Source organism: Salminus brasiliensis, chromosome 17 (assembly GCF_030463535.1).
Source record: "Salminus brasiliensis chromosome 17, fSalBra1.hap2, whole genome shotgun sequence".
Lineage (NCBI taxonomy): Eukaryota > Metazoa > Chordata > Actinopteri > Characiformes > Bryconidae > Salminus > Salminus brasiliensis.
In genome coordinates this window covers 35,741,042-35,759,783 of record NC_132894.1, presented here as the reverse complement: position 1 = coordinate 35,759,783, position 18,742 = coordinate 35,741,042, and the positions used below count along the sequence as shown (strand labels likewise).

The window sequence follows — 18,742 nt, the reverse complement described above, 5'->3', positions numbered from 1 at the left end:
GAAAAGAGATCAAACCCAGGCATGAGCAAACGATAGGGCAGAAAAGAGGCCACACCCAGGCATGAGCAAACGATAGGGCAGAAAAGAGGCCACACCCAGGCATGAGCAAACGATATGGCAGAAAAGAGGCCACACCCAGGCATGAGCAAACGATATGGCAGAAAAGAGGCCACACCCAGGCATGAGCAAACGATAGGGCAGAAAAGAGGCCACACCCAGGCCTGAGCAAACGATAGGACAGAAAAGAGGCCACACCCAGGCATGAGCAAACGATATGGCAGAAAAGAGGCCACACCCAGGCATGAGCAAACGATATGGCAGAAAAGAGATCAAACCCAGGCATGAGCAAACGATAGGGCAGAAAAGAGGCCACACCCAGGCATGAGCAAACGATAGGGCAGAAAAGAGGCCACACCCAGGCATGAGCAAACGATAGGGCAGAAAAGAGGCCACACCCAGGCATGAGCAAACGATAGGGCAGAAAAGAGGCCACACCCAGGCCTGAGCAAACGATAGGGCAGAAAAGAGGCCACACCCAGGCCTGAGCAAACGATAGGGCAGAAAAGAGGCCACACCCAGGCCTGAGCAAACGATAGGGCAGAAAAGAGGCCACACCCAGACATGAGCAAACGATATGGCAGAAAAGAGGCCACACCCAGGCATGAGCAAACGATATGGCAGAAAAGAGGCCACACCCAGACATGAGCAAACGATAGGGCAGAAAAGAGGCCACACCCAGGCATGAGCAACCGATAGGGCAGAAAAGAGGCCACACCCAGGCATGAGCAAACGATAGGGCAGAAAAGAGGCCACACCCAGGATAAGCCATACAAACTCGGGTCAGTCGTGATTGCTTAGAGGACGCGGCGCGAGGAGCGAATATATAAGGCTATGCAAATGAACTGGACGCAGCTCAGAGGGTGTTTATGTACAGTATGCTGGTCACAATGTGCACATGGTGATATACATATTCATGGGGTACAGGAGGATGACCGTAGAGACAGGCAGAGGACACTACAGGCACGGAGTGAACCTGAGCAGGTAGAAGAAGCTGGACTGAGCAGTGGTCAGTACCTATCAAAGGCTCATTGATGCTCCACCCACACAACGTAGAGCCTATGAATAAGCTGCTTAATAACCACTTAATAACCTGTGTAACAGGGTGGTAATAAAGTGTTTACTGTGCATTATTACAGCTTGTGATGTAATTATTAGTGAGGCGGAGGTGAAGGTACTCACAGGAAGGATTTGACGTCCATCCCTCTGGTGCGGATCTGCCCCATCATGTGGTCCCAGCTGCCCGGGTTTGAGCGCGATCGTGCCCCTCCTCCCGTCCTGTAGCGTGACGCCCCCGCCCCAGCCGGGCTGCCACTGCCACGCACCCCCCGCGGGCCCCCCCGGTGGCCCCCACCCCCAGGCCCTGTGTGCAACTGGCCCAGGCTCTGGGAGGTAACTGGGGGGTCGTTGGGCCCTGGCGGGGGCTGGTGGGTTAGGGGCTGCTGGAGGCTCTGCTGCCTGACCAGGGGCCTGGGGCGAGCGGCCGAGGACGGGATGTGCTCCAGGGTGGAAGTGGTGGACAGGGACGGGTCCCCAAAACTGGGCCCCGATGCATGGAGCACAGGGGCCGAGTCATGGGGAACACAAAACAACAGAGAGAGGGAGAGAGAGAGAGAGAGATGGACCAAGTGGCACAGGGAGGGCACAAGCAACAGGGATAAAAGGAAATAAAGGAGGAACACAATCAGATCAAAGGAAAAAAGAAGGAAAATGAACAAAGAAAGGAAAAGAAAACAAACAATTGATGAAAAGGAAAATGAAAAAAGGGATAAAAGGAAAAAATGAGGAAAGATGAAACAGGAAATAGGGATCATAGAGAAATGGATAAAAAGTAAACAAAGATTAAAGGAAAAAAAGATGAGTGAACAAAAATAGAAATGGATAAAAGGGAAAAATAGGAAACAGGGATAAAAGGAAAATATATAAATCAAAGGGGGATAAAAGGAATAGGAAGAGGAAAGTTTACAGGGAAATAAATTCAGGAATAATGAGGGAAAAAAGGATAGTGGGTCCCAAAATAAAGAAAAGGGAAACAGAGGAAAGAGGACAGGGACGACAGGGCAGGTGGGATCACAGGGGGAAATAGAGAGAGAGAGAGAGAGAGAGAGAGAGAGAGAGAGAGGGAAAACATGGCGATACACATTTGAAAGGACGTGGGCAGAGTGCAGACATTTCAACACATTCCAGTATGAGGGACAGAGAGGAAACGATGGAGTGATGAAGGGGAAAAAGAGAGAGAGCACAGTTAGGCAGCAGCACCGGTCCGGTCCACAACAGCGTCCAATGCAGCCGCCACGCTGAATCCCAACTAAGCCAGCGCTCCATCTCTTCCACCACCTTAATTCTCCATATTTATGCCTCCGCCGTCTCCCGCTCCTTCATTTCTCCCATACCTGCCCTCCTGACCTCCCCCCCCCCCAATCACCCCCCCCACCCCCTCACATACACACTTTCTCTCCTCTCACCTGTCCCCTCAGACTCTCGCCCTGTTCTCCATCTCCAATACCTCAATTCAATTATCCGTTTTCTGTCCCGCTCTTCCTCCACCCCCCTCCACCCCTCGGTGTCGTGTCTGATTAGTGTAACCCGCTGCTGAGCTGCTCTGTCTGATGCTAATGCTCTGCCGGAGGATTTAGCGGCCGCTCCCGGCCTGCCGAGACGCCGGAATGCCGGCGCTGCGCTCAGGGAAGGCGCCTCTGATCAGCTCAAGCTAGTCTTCTCCCACAACGCTCGGGAAGCGCTGCTTTCTCCATTCAGAGATACAGGGTTAGTCAAAAGTTTGGACACACTTTTTTTTAAATGTATCTAAATGCTACTACAAGTACTTTACAGCTTCCTTCAGGTGCTCAACCTATCACAACACCCTACACTCATTTATATTCATTTTATATTGAATTAATTTTGATTATTTTAAGCTTTTCATGCATTACACTGTTCCAATATGTTCTGATGAATGTCCTAAAACTTCTGCATAACAGTTTAAACATCTGTATCAACAGATTCTTTCAGAGTGGGGTTTTGGTGTGAAGCGCTCGGTTCTAGATAACCTCCCCCAGCAGTCAGAGCTGTGGTTCTACAGTGGAGGTTCTAGATAACCTCCCCCAGCAGTCAGAGATGTGGTTCTACAGTGGAGGTGAAGGGAAGCAGACGTCTGAAGCTCTAATAAAAGCTCCTCACAGAAAGTTCTTCACCTAATGGTGATGAAGACGCTGCCTGATGCCTGAGACACGGTTCTACAAGAGTTCTGAGAAGAGTTCAGCTCTAGAACCTGCTTTTAAAATCAGATCATTAAAATGGTGGAGGGATACATGCTGCAGGGTGTAGTGCAGCTACAGAAAGTAGTCCCTAAAGAGAACTGGATTAGAGACATTCTCTATTCACTGTTTTACCTTCATCATCATCATCATCATCATCATCATTCCATATAAAACTCATGAAGCTTCCAAGTTCCATTCACCACCACTGTAAAGTACAATTTACCCCCCCCCCCCCCCCCGACCTCTTATGCAGAAATATGGACTCCACTGCTTCTATATTTAGGTGTGTCCCAACTTTTGACCGCCTGATGCAGTTGAGGAGGTCCAGAAGGATGACGGTAGAGAATGGGAGTTAACGTGGATGAAGAGATGAGTTACTCACAGTGTGATTCACTGGAATATCGCGATGGTATCTAGTGTGTTAGTCTGAGCAGGTGGGTGAGTGTGTAGTGGCTGCGGCGTCAATAGAGGCTAAATTGACCAAAGGCACACATACACCAGGTACACCCCTCATAGAGGCAGCAGTGTGGGCAAACACAGGACATACTGTATTTGCCCACATGCACACACACACATACACACACACGTGTGCACATGTACAGATAAGTACATTGTGCTGTTCTCTGTATCGACCCGTTTAGATTTGACAAAACTGAGTCTGCCCCTCGCCCTCTTCTCTCCTCCAGGCCGGACTCTGAGATGCAACCCACTGGAACAACACACATGACTGGTTGGTGGTGGTGGTGGTGGTTTTGGGGTTGGGGGGTTGGGGTGGACGACTCAACACGTATGTAAAACCAGCATTTCTCAGCCTCTCTTTATCCCTGAGCATTAAACAGGCTGTTTTTGTTACTAAACGTCTTGTATATACTAAACTGCCCACCACTCCGGGCATGTGTGTTCACTGTTACTGTGTGTGTGTGTTTGCTCACTAGTGTGTATTTATGTATTTACTACATGGATGGGTTAAATTTGAAATAATATAAATCTAAATTAATATATTTAATCTAGATATATAAATCCATAAATTATAGATATAAATCTATAAATTCTATAAAACAGTTATATAATTATAACAGCATATAAGCATTGTGTGCGTGCAGACTACTTTTAATCTATACAGAACTCAACAAACAAGCAGGTAAACAGAGTCTGAGTTCTGCTATTCTTATTGTTATTTGGAGGGAAATCAATAACCCCGTTTCCCCGCAGTGCCTCCACACACGCCACAGAGCTGCAGCAGATTTTAAAGTGATGCTAAACTCTGTGTGTATCAGGCTATCTATTATTCTGCACATTTCTGGCGATGCCTGCTGCACTGAGGCACAGAACCCAGTAAAAAACTTCTACAGAACTTCTCAAGGCTCAAATCTGATCAATGCTCCTCCTGAACCTCACCTGCACTGCTTTCCCTCTTTCCTAAATATTTGATCAGCTCTGCAGTGAGGGTTTGCAAGCCTTGAGTTCCCTCTCCAGCCTGATTCATCACTAAGCTGACCAAATATTCACACTGCCACGGCTTTTTATGCTCTGCTGGGTTTCCTCCAGGCCCGGTAAAAGCCTGTAGCTGCACACTCTTATACAACCGCGAGGAGACGTGGGAATGAACAGGAGCAGGAGGGGAGAGCGGCGGGATGGATCAGGAAAAGAAATGACAGACTGGGAAGGTCATACTGTGCATACTGTCATACTGTACACCCCCCCCCCAACACCACCACCAATATAGAACCCAATTACAGCCAAGAGATAAAGGAAGAGTCTAGAGCGCTGGAGGAGTGAAGCAAAGACTGAGGGGTAAGTATATATATATATATATATCACATCACTCAACCAGTATGAATTTACACAACTCATGTTCAGCATGTTATCAAATGTACCAAAGAAAGGACAGAATATAAATATTTGATATGGTAAACATTAAATAAAAAAGTGCTACATTTCAGGTGTCTTGGTAGATCATCCAAACTCTGTGATGCAACTTCTATACGTATCTAAATGAATCATTCAAAAATTAAACTCCTTAAACTGCAAGGTTGAGTATCTACTATGAATTATTTAGAATATTCTATTAATTATTTTGTAACTAATATTCCTTTTTCAGTATTTACTATTAATTATTCAATATCCAATATGAATTATTTAGTGCCCAAGACAGATTATTCAGTGTCCACTATAGATTATTCAGTGTCCACTATGAATTTTTTAGTGTCCACTATAGATTATTTAGCATCCACTATGAATTATTTAGTGTCCACTATAGATTATTCAGTGTCCACTATAGATTATTCGGTGTCCACTATATATTATTCAGTGTCCACTATAGATAATTCAGTGTCCACTATAGATTATTCAATATCCACTATGAATTATTTAGTGTCCACTATAGATTATTCAATATCCACTATGAATTTTTTTGTGTCCACTATAGATTATTCAGAATCCACTATAGATTATTTAGTGTCCACTATATATTATTTAGCATCCACTATGAATTATTTAGTGTCCACTATAGATTATTCTGTGTCCACTATAGATTATTTAGTATCCACGATGAATTATTCAGTGCCCACTATAGATTATTCAGTGTCTACTATGAATTATTTAGTATCCACGATGAATTTGTGTCCACTATAGATTATTTAGTATCCACGGTGAATTAGTCAGTGTCCACTATAGATTATTCAGTGTCTACTATAGATTATTTAGTATCTACAATGAATTTGTGTCCACTATAGATTATTATGTATCCACAATGATTTATTCAGTGTCCACTACAGATTATTCAGTGTCTACTATAGATTATTCAGTGTCTACTATGAATTATTCAGTGTCCACTATAGATTATTCAGTGTCCACTATAAATTATTTAGTGTCCACTATAGATTATTCAGTGTCTACTATGAATTATTCAGTGTCCACTATAGGTTATTCAGTGTCCACTATAGGTTATTCAGTGTCCACTATAAATTGTCTTATATCAATTACACTGTTTTCTGTATTCACTATGAAACTACTGTGTAGGGGTGAGAGTGAGGACCCTTGCAGTTTAAGGGGTTAATAGATCTATGTGAATAAGCAGTCACCTGGACTAACATGGCTTTTTCCATAACGACAGATTAAGGTGTTTAACATGGAAGGCCACGGTCTCCATTCCTTCATGCTCCACCACCTGTCCTTGTGAAAGCAACCTTCAGTGTAAATGACCCCATAACAGTGTAGAACCCCATAAACGTCTGTGGTAATGTCCAGCATAAACCACACCCCCCACTTCCATCCCCACAGTGCTTGTCACTCAGGAATGCCCTGTCGCTGCCACTCACTTGCTGGGCCTCAAGTTGCCGGAGTGCATGTGGCTCTGGACGGTATGCCATTTCCCAGCCTTGCTGCTGCCTGCCCCTATGCTCCTGGCGCTGTCACTGCGACTCGGGCCGCCCCCTGCCCCTCCACCCGCCTCCCCCTTCTCCAGCGTACCACTGGAGTTAGCCGAGAGGGGGGGTACGGACAGACAGACAGAGAGAACGACAACAAAAAACAGGGCAAAAAGAAGAGTCTGAGATATGAGGCATTAGGGCACACAATCTGCATACTCGCTTATATAACTGCAGTATACACTTTATTATTCAACCCTAATGAAATCCATAACACACTCTAAATGTAGGTATTGTGATATACACTGAGGAGGAGGAGCTACAGTCTCTCATTAGGGTGAATATTAATAACGCTCTAAATGTAGGTATTGTGATATACACTGAGGAGGCGGAGCTACAGTCTCTCATCAGGGTGAATATTAATAATGCTCTAAATGGAGGTATTGTAATATACACTGAGGAGGAGGAGCTACAGTCTCTCATCAGGGTGAATATTAATAACGCTCTAAATGTAGGTATTGTGATATACACTGAGGAGGCGGAGCTACGGTCTCTCATTAGGGTGAATATTAATAACGCTCCAAATGTAGGTATTGTGATATACACTGAGGAGGCGGAGCTACAGTCTCTCATTAGGGTGAATATTAATAACGCTCCAAATGTAGGTATTGTGATATACACTGAGGAGGAGGAGCTACAGTCTCTCATTAGGGTGAATATTAATAACGCTCTAAATGTAGGTATTGTGATATACACTGAGGAGGCGGAGCTACAGTCTCTCATCAGGGTGAATATTAATAACGCTCTAAATGTAGGTATTGTGATATACACTGAGGAGGCGGAGCTACAGTCTCTCATTAGGGTGAATATTAATAACGCTCTAAATGTAGGTATTGTGATATACACTGAGGAGGCGGAGCTACAGTCTCTCATCAGGGTGAATATTAATGACGCTCTAAATGTAGGTATTGTGATATACACTGAGGAGGCGGAGCTACGGTCTCTCATTAGGGTGAATATTAATAACGCTCCAAATGTAGGTATTGTGATATACACTGAGGAGGCGGAGCTACAGTCTCTCATTAGGGTGAATATTAATAACGCTCTAAATGTAGGTATTGTGATATACGCTGAGGAGGCGGAGCTACAGTCTCTCATTAGGGTGAATAATAATTAATAATGCTCTAAATGTAGGTATTGTGATATACACTGAGGAGGCGGAGCTACAGTCTCTCATTAGGGTGAATATTAATAACACTCTAAATGTAGGTATTGTGATATACGCTGAGGAGGCGGAGCTACAGTCTCTCATTAGGGTGAATAATAATTAATAATGCTCTAAATGTAGGTATTGTGATATACACTGAGGAGGCGGAGCTACAGTCTCTCATTAGGGTGAATATTAATAATGCTCTAAATGTAGGTATTGTGATATACACTGAGGAGGCGGAGCTACGGTCTCTCATTAGGGTGAATATTAATAATGCTCTAAATGTAGGTATTGTGATATACACTGAGGAGGCGGAGCTACAGTCTCTCATTAGGGTGAATATTCATAACACTCTAAATGTAGGTATTGTGATATACACTGAGGAGGCGGAGCTACAGTCTCTCATTAGGGGGAATATTAATAACGCTCTAAATGTAGGTATTGTGATATACGCTGAGGAGGCGGAGCTACGGTCTTTCATTAGGGTTGAATGGGAAAGCTTGTCCCGCCTCACATCAGCATATATGTGGGGATATCACTCCTTCACATCAAAGCTGAACTGATTACTAGTTACTTCAACAGTTTGCTCACTTGTGCTTTCAGTCTGACTTGGTGGATTTGACAGCGTAACTCAGCAACCGGTAAAAAAACCAAGACTGCTCTCCTGTCCAGTAGAACCGAGGCCAGTAAAGGCCAAACCCAGACATCAGACAGACAACACTCATCATTCACAAACAGACAGGGGCGACAGACCCATCCTCAATGATTCAAGCAGCACTGCCAAAGGCCATGACCCAGACTGCATCATCCAGACATGAACATCAGGGGGTTCTCAAGCAAGGGTGGAGTGGAGGACACACTGTGTTGGGCTGGGCTCACCCCACCTAATCACGGTTTGTCTACTGACTGCAGATTTGAGACGATCCCTCACCTTTTTAAGCCTAACACTCTAAAGTTGGGTTATTTCAATACACCTACTCTGCTCTGACATACAGTCATGTGCGAAAGTTTGAGCACCCCAGCTTAAATGACGTGTAACAAATCTTCGACAGCAGTGTTTCCCAACCACTCCCAACACCTGATCCAGCTAATCAGCTCATTAACAAGCCCATAATTAACAAGGAAAAGCTGAGAACCCACTAAAATGGGCAGGGCAGGGGGTTTCTTCAGGACCAGGGTTGGGAAACACTCCCAACTTGAATCGTTGCAGCATTTGTCTGCAAACTTTATACAATATTTCTATTAATATGCTGAATTTAACTATAATAAAATGTGCCACAATATTAGAAAATACCATATTTTATCTTCGAATGTTGCCAATATGTTACATTCAGTATACAAGCAGTAATTGTGCATTTAAATATGCATTAGTTTGATATCTGTAGAGGATATGTTCACTTCATTTCACTTAGAAAGAATCCCGGGGTATCCAAACTTTTGCATATGCCTGTACACAATCCCGTATCGACACCGAAATGCTGCTCCTCATTAAATGTATGAGGTTGAAAAGAAGAAAATGAAAAGAAGTCTTAAAAACGCTCGAATATGAGGTTAAATCTGTGAGAATGGAACTACTAGAGTCAAACACAAGAAGATCGTCTATGGTTAGGCTAACGCTACATTTCTAAAATGAAAACATGTCACACAGATATAATAGGGAACACAGCCAGTAAAACACACAGAGAACGTAGCGGGTGATCACGAACAAAAACAAGCAAGAACAGTTCCCAGAAAACAATGAGCCATGAGGACAACAACAACAACAACAACAACAACAACAACAACAACACCGTTAGCTAAGCTAACAGTCAACCCTTCAGAAGCAGGAGCATGGACAGCAGTCTTGGGACACATCCATGAACTTTTGCCAAGAAATTTCTAGGCTGGAAATTTCTTCCGTCCGCTTTAACCTGTTAGGTCAAACGACAAAGCTCTGAGGGTTGTCCGTCTCCATGGGTGCCGGTCATGGGGCTGTAGGTGAGTTAGCAGTTAGTTGTGTAAGTTAGAGGTTAGCAGATCTGGCAGGGCTGTAGTGAAGTTTGGGGACAGAGGACAAAAGGAGACAAAAGATGCTGAATCTGTGACCGCAGTGTAACTTCAGACTATCTAGAGTTTGCTTGTGTGTTTATTTAGCTAGTGTGTCCACTGGAGCAATGAGGCTAATGTAGCTAACAAGTGATGCAAGCTTTTTAGCACAGAGCTAATTAGCAAGTTGCTAACAGTGCGTTGAGGTGTTCAGTAAACTCTAATAGATACACTGTTATCTAAATTCTAGCTCTATGCTAGTTAGCACCATGCTAATTTTTCCCATTACTATTTATATGGGAATTGTGATGCGATGAAACTAATAAAATGCAGATACACTATGTGGCCAAATGTTTGTGGACACCCCTTCTAATGGATGCACTCTACAGCTACTTTAAAGTTGCACCCATCGCTGACACAGATGTGCAAATGCACACACAAATACACACGCACAGCTTGACTAGTCCCTGTAGAGAAGAAGTACTGCCAATAGAATAGGACTCCCTGGAGTAGATAATAAACATGAGCCCACTGGCACCATGCTGCCTAATGCCAGGCGTGGGCTAGAGGGGTATAAAGCCCCCCACTGTCAGAATTGAGGATCCATTCAATACTTTTGAGATGAGTTGGTGAGTTGGGGATGATGAGGTGGGGGGCTGATCATCCAACATCCTGACCTCACTAACGATCTTGTCACTAAATGCAATCAAATTCTCACAGCAATCTAGTAGAAAGTCCTCTTTCCTGGATTGAAGAGACAGTTACTCTAACAAGATCAACTCTTTTAATAGCATTACTTTTGGAAGAAACAATATTTGAGCAGGTGTCCAAATACTTTTGTCCATATAGTGTATTATTATGAACCTGGGGACACAATTTGACAGTACATTTGACTAATCCAATGGAAGTGTTACAGCTTTGTCCCCACTCAGGTTAACATGCACACCCAGTGATGCCCACAGCTCGTGTTGGGCCCAGATGTTTGGGGGGGGGTCGGGGGTTCTAATTGAAGAGGCGCTGATGAAACAGGACGGGCGGCTCCAGCCTCCCCGTGCCAGAGTTGTGCATCTATTACGGCCTTTCAATTAGCCACTGATTTATCTGGGGAGCGTGGCTAGAGAGGACGCTCTCTTTCCCAGATAATGACTTCAATTAAGCAATTAAAACGTGAGGCAGAGGGAGACTGTAGCTAACCCCCGAGGTCTCGACTGGACTGGCATTATGTCTCCCAGAGGACACTGGTGGGGGTGCAGTTCCGCTGAGGTCAGTTTCGGCCAGAGCGTGACTGGAATCCTAATGCATCACCTAAGCGCTGGATGAAAGTTTCTGCGGTTCTGGGCGTAATTCCTTATTAAAGCTGGATTAGTTTTACCTTGGGAGGGTTCTGGAATTTAAATGATTTAATGGGAAGCTAATGACATTCATGATTTTAATCCAGTATGAATCTGCAATATTTGCAATAATCCCAGGTGGAGGAATTGGCATACTGCTAGAAGGTCAATAATACAAGAATTTAAGAATTCAAGAGGTCAAGAATTAATGTGGAAATCCATGTAATCCAGATTCATACTGGATTAAAATCCCTCCACAGTTATTAATAAATAAGACTGTAAAAACTACAAACACCACCGATTCATACTGGATTAAAATCACTCCACAAGTATTAATTAGAATAGACTGGGAACACTACAAACACTGCAGATTCATACTGGATTAAAAATCACTTCATATATTATTACATTAGACTGGGAACACTACAAACACTGCAGATTCATACTGGATTAAAAATCACTTCATATATTATTACATTAGACTGGGAACACTACACACACTACAGATTCATACTGGATTAAAAATCACTTCATATATTATTACATTAGACTGGGAACACTACAAACACTGCAGATTCATACTGGATTAATATCACATTTTGGTGGTAATTGATTTAACTATAGAACTGGTTGCAGTGAGCGAACGCTATAAGTCAAGACAGAAGCGCTTTGTTTAGTAGTGGTTTACAAGTGCGTATGAGTGTGTGTGAGTGTGTATGAGTGTGTATGTGTTTGAGTGTGTGGGTATATAGTGCTTATAAAAAATGGACCAGCTAACTTGCTGTTAGAGGAAGAGCATGCGGTTCCCCGTTCTCCATACAGCCCTGCACAGACAGAGAGGATTCCTTACCAGGCTGGAGTGAAACTCACTTGGGCGTAAGGCGGGGGTCTCCGTATGGGGCGTAGGGGGACATGTTTAGGAGAAATTCTTTGGGCGGGTACGAGCTCCACCGCTGCTGAACGTTACTGCTGTCATTATTATTCCAAAAGTCTCTGTCTAGATCACTGCGGCCAGAGAGAGAGAGAGAGAGAGAGAGAGAGAGAGAGAGAGAGAGAGAGAGAGAGAGAGAGAGAGAGAGAGAGAGAGAGAGAGAGAGAGAGAGAGAGAGAATAAGTGATATAATAAAAAATACATAGATCTTAGTTCTTCTTCCCTGGTTGCAGAAAACATGGACAGCACAATGTCTCTACATCCTTTAGCAGAGAGACATATACTACCAGCATAAGAACCATACTATACTATATATACTATCAGTATACATGTATACTATATATACTATTAGTATACATATATTTTATATATACACTATTAATATACATATACACTATATACAGTATTAATATACATATATACTATATATACTATTAGTACACATATATACCGTATATACTATTAGTTTACATATATTATATATACTATTTGTGTACAAATATATTTTATTTACTATTAGTATACATATATACTGCACTATATATGGCAATATGAATGCATACTAGTAGTAAACTAATATATATATATATATATATATATATATATATATATATATATATATATATATATATATATAGTCTAGAATAGTACATATATGGTACAGTATACATACTATTACTACATATATACTATTGGTATGCATAATGTACATATATACTATTCTGGGCTACATATAAAAAATACACTATTAGTATACTATTAGAACGTACGCTATACTGTATATACTACACTATTCTAAACTAGATATGCTATTATGATACTGTTTAACAGATAATTTAACAGATAAATATAATATAGTATATAGTATATAGGTACCGTTACAGTAGAAGAGAAAACAGTAACTTGGAATGGAAGTCAGTCAGAAGCAGCTTTCTGACTCTGTTATTTTGGAGCATGTCTGTTGGTCTGTTGGTTTTCTACACACTGCACAGAGAACCTGGAGTTTTTAAATTATGCAAAACAAATGTAACCTCTCCATCTCTCCTTCTCCATCTCTGGTATGAAGATCTCTGTTTCTCCATCAAACCCACAGAATCAACTCCCACTCAGGGCTGCTTTAAATGCAGCTCCACAAATATTACACATTCAAAAACAGTGGACGTGCTGCAGGCTTAAACCATACACACACACACACACACACACACACACACACACACTCTCCAGAGTCAAGGCCACGGACAGCGGTTGCACGCTGTTACGATTCGGTCATCATTCTGTCTTGATGGTTTATATTCGTGTCAGTGACCCGTGTCTGTCCTCACCCATAAAAAACAGGTTCTGCAAGGGTTCTTTTATAATGACAGTGGTTCTTCAGCTTTTTGAAAATCTACATTATCTGTCCAAAGGTTTGTGGACACCCCTTCTTATTGTTGAGTTCAGCTGTGTTTAAACACAGCTTGTATAATCTCTACAGGAAAGCACTGACCAATAGAACAGGACACTCATATGGAGCAACCAAGAGGCGTAAGGTCACCTAAGGTCACCGGGCCCTTAAGTGACCTTAGTTGGTCTAGAGGGATATTAACCCCCCAGCATTGGGCTGTGGTGTTTTCTGGAATGATGATGGATCTCCATCTAACACCTTAGGGGTGAGTTGGATTGGCAGAACTCATGACCTGGTGCTGTTGTGAGGCTGAATGCAACCAAATCCTCACAGCAATCTAGTGTAAAGCCTTCCCTGAAGAGTAGAGTCCGGTATTGCTGCATTCAGTTGTAATGCTGCTATTAAACATCGGATGAGCAGGTGTCCACAAAGATTTGGCCAGGTTATGTTTATGCTTAAACAAGATATCCTGAAAATCTGAAATGACCACGCCCCATCCTTACCCGGAAATACAAACACGGGCAATGAAAATCTACCCCCTCGGCTTCCCTGCGCCATTCTCCATGTGTTCGGCTCCTAGAAGAGTCAGCTGGAGCCGACTGCAGGGCTGCGGGCAGGAGGCCCTCGCTGCCCTTGAGTGGCCGCTGTTGATTAGCCGCACGGCCACGAGTGCTGTTCTGAAAACAGGACCCATCTGGAGCCGGCTGTGGCTGCGCCTAATTAGACCAGAGCCTGATGAATATTCTAGCAGCACTGAGTGGGAGAAGCTCGAGCTCCAGAAAGGCGGACCGCGGACTGTGGGCATTTGTTTCAGTCCACTGCTCTCTTCTACCAGGCTGAGCAGGTCCTGGTCTTCAGGAGCAGGCGTGGGTCAGCATTTGAGGCTATGCTCATTTCTCATAGCTGCGGACATGTCTTCATTAACTAATCAACATTACTGCTCACATACACTATATACAGTCATTTGCTTATACATACACTATATGTCCAAATGTTTGTGGACACCTCTTCTAACGAATGCATTCAGCTATATTACATAGTACTCTTGTCTAGTCCCTGTAGAGAAGTACTGCCAATAGAATAGGACTCTCTGGAGCAGATAATAAACATCATGACCCTTCTGGCTCCATGCTGCCTAATGCCAGGCGTGGGCTAGTAGAGGGGTATAAAGCCCCCCAGTATTGAGCTGTGGAGCAGTGGAGGAACTGTGCTCTCTGGAATGATGGTGGTGGAGCTCCATCCAGTACTTTAGGGAAGAGGTGGGGATGAGGTGGGGTCGCTTGTCTTGGACAGTAGGGACAGTTTGAATACCCTTGATTTTAAAAGAAACGATGAAAAAGCTAGTGTCCCAATACTTTTGTCCATATAGTGTACATAGCTTAAGTACTGTATTTTAATTCAGAATCATTCTGTAGTTATATTTTTTATAGACTGTGTAGAAATCCCACGGACTATCTAGAACCTCACCCCCCTCCCAATCACACAATGCTACCAGTGCTGGGAGGGTGAAGTCTCACATGATCTTGCTCTGGGACATGTGAAGAAGCTCCCTCACATCCTCTCTTACACAGCACTCCTTGAAGGAGAACGCTAGGTGGGGGAGATGGAGGGTCAACCTTCCCACCCAGAGAGTCTGCTGGACTCCCCACCAATAGGCATTGGCCTCTGGATTTCTTGACACAGGCCAACAAGAGCCTAAGAGAGGGGCTATTTGACTGACATGCAAAGCGACCAATCGCAAGCTATTGTGTAAGTCAGCTGCAGTTCAGGTCCATTACTGAGGTCCCAGCTTCAGCTGCGATGTTCTGGAAGCACCTACTTGATGGCTTTATTCTCTCCCCGACCTCGAACTGATACAGAGTCTGGAGAACCTGCTGAGTCCACACCCGGCTTATTCCTCTTACCCTACAGAGAGAGAGAGAGAGAGAGAGAGAGAGAGGTTAAGTTACAGTGAAAAAGAGAACAGTGTTTTGCGGCCTAAAAGTGAACAGAGCTCCAACATCCCCTTCATTTCACTCTATATAGAGTCCCCCTCAAACAGAGAGTGTGTGTGTGTGTGTGTGTGTGTGTGTGTGTGTGTGTGTGTGCACTGAAAAGAAAACACAATGGCGAGAACGATAAACAGTGTCTCTGCTCAGCAAACCAGACGAACAAATACCAACATGACAAAAGGTCAAATACAGTATGTAAACACACACACACACACACACACACACACACACACACACACATGCACACAGAGAACAGGACTGCCTCGAAGGCCCTTCAGTTTAGGAGAACACATGGTTTTAGAAATGTCAGCTGATTCCTTACATAATGCAGCTCACTCCACCATCACTGTCACTCCACTGGCCACACCTTCACTTAGTCCTGTGCAGAGGTTTTAGGCCCCTAACCCCGTCACTCTACTCCCCCGTCTCTCAGCAGTGAGAGGGTTCTACTGCAGAAGCTCCAGATCTGATCAGAACAGATAAAGCATGTGAAGATAAATCCAGTAAAAAGGAGAAACAAGAGCTTCTCATTCTGAAGAAAGAAAGTAGTGAGATCTTGTCGGTGAGCTAGTCTGAAGAACAGAGCTCGGTTCCTCCAGGGTTCTCCTGGACGCCCCCCAGTCCAGTCAGCACAGCGTGGAGGACGTGTTTAACTCCATCAGCAGCAGCAGCAGCAGCTCACCTGATTTACCATCATTAAGCCCTGATTTACCACCAAACCAGGTGTTGATCTGAGGAGAACTCTAAATAACACTAGACTCCATGAGAGAGGAGAACTTTGGAGATGTTCTAATGATGACCACAGTGATGGAGAACCTCCACCTTCTGTAGGAGTGTTATTATAAGTGTTTATTCTGATTTCAGTGTTTGTACTATTTTGCACAGTATTGTACACTTAGGCAAATGACATCTTCTCCTGTTTGTCCACACGCCCCAGCCTGTCCTCTCGTCTCCAGGTTGGCCGGGCCGTCTGAAAGCTTTCTGGAAGGTGGAGGATTTATTAGAAAGTGCTCAGAAAGCTATCAGCTGCCAGGAACCGCGTAAAAGATGATAAACGATCCGAACAGGGAAGAGAAATGAGCGGAGTTCTGGCTCCCATCCAGCAGCAGCCAGCCAGCTTCCAGCATCTAAATGTGTCTCCAACCAACACGCGCAATCACTCCACCGCAATGATCCGTCAATCAGAGAAACACACGCCTCCAACAGCGCAGACAGCACACACAGGTAGAAACAACGGGCAGATAAACAACCACACATTTATTCTGAAAAGAATACAGCACCTGGCCAATTTATTAGAAACCCCTAACTTGTGCTTTCACCGTGTGGCCACTTTATTAGAAACACCTATGTTGTGCTTCCACTTATTGGCCACTTTATTAGAAACACCCACCTTTTGCTTCCACTCTCAGGTCACTTTATTAGAAACCCCTACCTTGTGCTTCCACTCTCTGGCCACTTTATTAGAAACACCCACCTTGTGCTTCCACTCTCTGGCCACTTTATTAGAAACCCCTATCTTGTGCTTCCACTCACTGGCCACTTTATTAGAAACACCTACCTTGTGCTTCTATTCACTGGCCACTTTATTAGAAACCCCTACCTTGTGCTTCCATTCACTGGCCACTTTATTAGAAACACCCACCTTGTGCTTCCACTCTCTGGCCACTTTATTAGAAACCCCTATCTTGTGCTTCCACTCACTGGCCACTTTATTAGAAACACCTACCTTGTGCTTCCACTCTCTGGCCACTTTATTAGAAACACCCACCTTGTGTTTCCACTCACTGGCCACTTTATCAAAAAACCCCTCTTTTACTGTGGATAACCAGAGAAATCCATATTTTCACATGAATGCAAATAAAACACCATGCACACACACACACACACACTAACACACACACACACACACACACACTTCAGTGCTTTCAGGGAGTGAAGCTAGGCAGAATGTGTATCGCTATCAATGCATCTTATCTATGATTAAACAAGATCATAAAATCTTCAGCAGTCGGGGAGCAATAGCACAGAGAGAGAGCGCGAGAGAGAGAGGGCAAAAAACAGCCATGAAGCACAGCAGGAGAGCGAGAGCGCAGAGGAGTCTGGGAAAGAGAGGGAGGAAAATTTGGAAGCGCGAGTGTAGGAGGGAAAGAGACGAGGAAACGACAGGGTGAGTGGGTTTCAAACAGAATTCACAAATTATTCAAAAACAACAGGGAGAGGGTCGGGAATTAATGTGTCAGAGAGAGAGAGAGAGAGAGAGAGAGAGAGACACACACAGAGAGAGAGACATAGAGAGAAAGACAGAGAAAGAGAGAGAGAGAGAGAGAGAGACAGAGAGAAAGACAGAGAAAGAGAGAGAGAGAGAGAGAGAGAGAGAGAAAACAAAAGAGAGGGCGAGACAGGTAGAGGGCGAGCGAGAGAGAGAGAGAGCACAGATGCTGTCTCTGGCGGGGGCAGTGAAACCATGCCGTCCCCAAACGGGTCAGGTTCTGTCCTGTTCCAGTCAATCAAGCGTTAAGGAGGCTCCAAATGATCCCCATCCACTCGCCCTCTCCTCTCTCACATTCCCTTATCCATTAGCATCTAGCTGATGCTATAGACATTAATATGTCTACCCAATATCAGTTAGATGTTAATTAGTCTACCCAATATCATCTAGATGTTAAATACTCTAGCTGATGCTACCTAGATCTAAATTATTTTGGCTGACGTTGGCTAGATGTTAACTACTCTAGCTGATGTCAATTAGATGTTAACTACTCTAGCTGATGCTACCTAAATGTCTACCCAATATCAGTTAGATGTTAATTAGTCTACCCAATATCATCTAGATGTTAAATACTCTAGCTGATGCTGCCTAAATGTCTACCCAATATCAGTTAGATGTTAATTAGTCTACCCAATATCATCTAGATGTTAACTACTCTAGCTGATGCTGCCTAAATGTCTACCCAATATCAGTTAGATGTTAATTAGTCTACCCAATATCATCTAGATGTTAACTACTCTAGCTGATGCTGCCTAAATGTCTACCCAATATCAGTTAGATGTTAATTAGTCTACCCAATATCATCTAGATGTTAACTACTCTAGCTGATGCTACCTAGATATAAATTATTTTGGCTGACGTTGGCTAGATGTTAACTACTCTAGCTGATGTCAATTAGATGTTAACTACTCTAGCTGAT

General features: G+C 43.7%; 1 protein-coding gene across 1 annotated transcript in view; it reads right to left on the bottom strand.

The window, feature by feature from the left end:
* The window catches only part of syt7b (synaptotagmin VIIb), a 78,919-nt gene that overhangs the window by 35,468 nt on the left and 24,709 nt on the right, over positions 1 to 18,742 (bottom strand). The window contains exons 5-8 of the mRNA XM_072660047.1: positions 15,383 to 15,468; positions 12,119 to 12,253; positions 6,635 to 6,787; positions 1,240 to 1,596 (exon numbers count right to left, since the gene is read on the bottom strand). Of these exons, the coding sequence (XP_072516148.1) occupies positions 1,240 to 1,596; positions 6,635 to 6,787; positions 12,119 to 12,253; positions 15,383 to 15,468 (731 nt within the window). The remainder of the gene's footprint in view (positions 1 to 1,239; positions 1,597 to 6,634; positions 6,788 to 12,118; positions 12,254 to 15,382; positions 15,469 to 18,742) is intronic.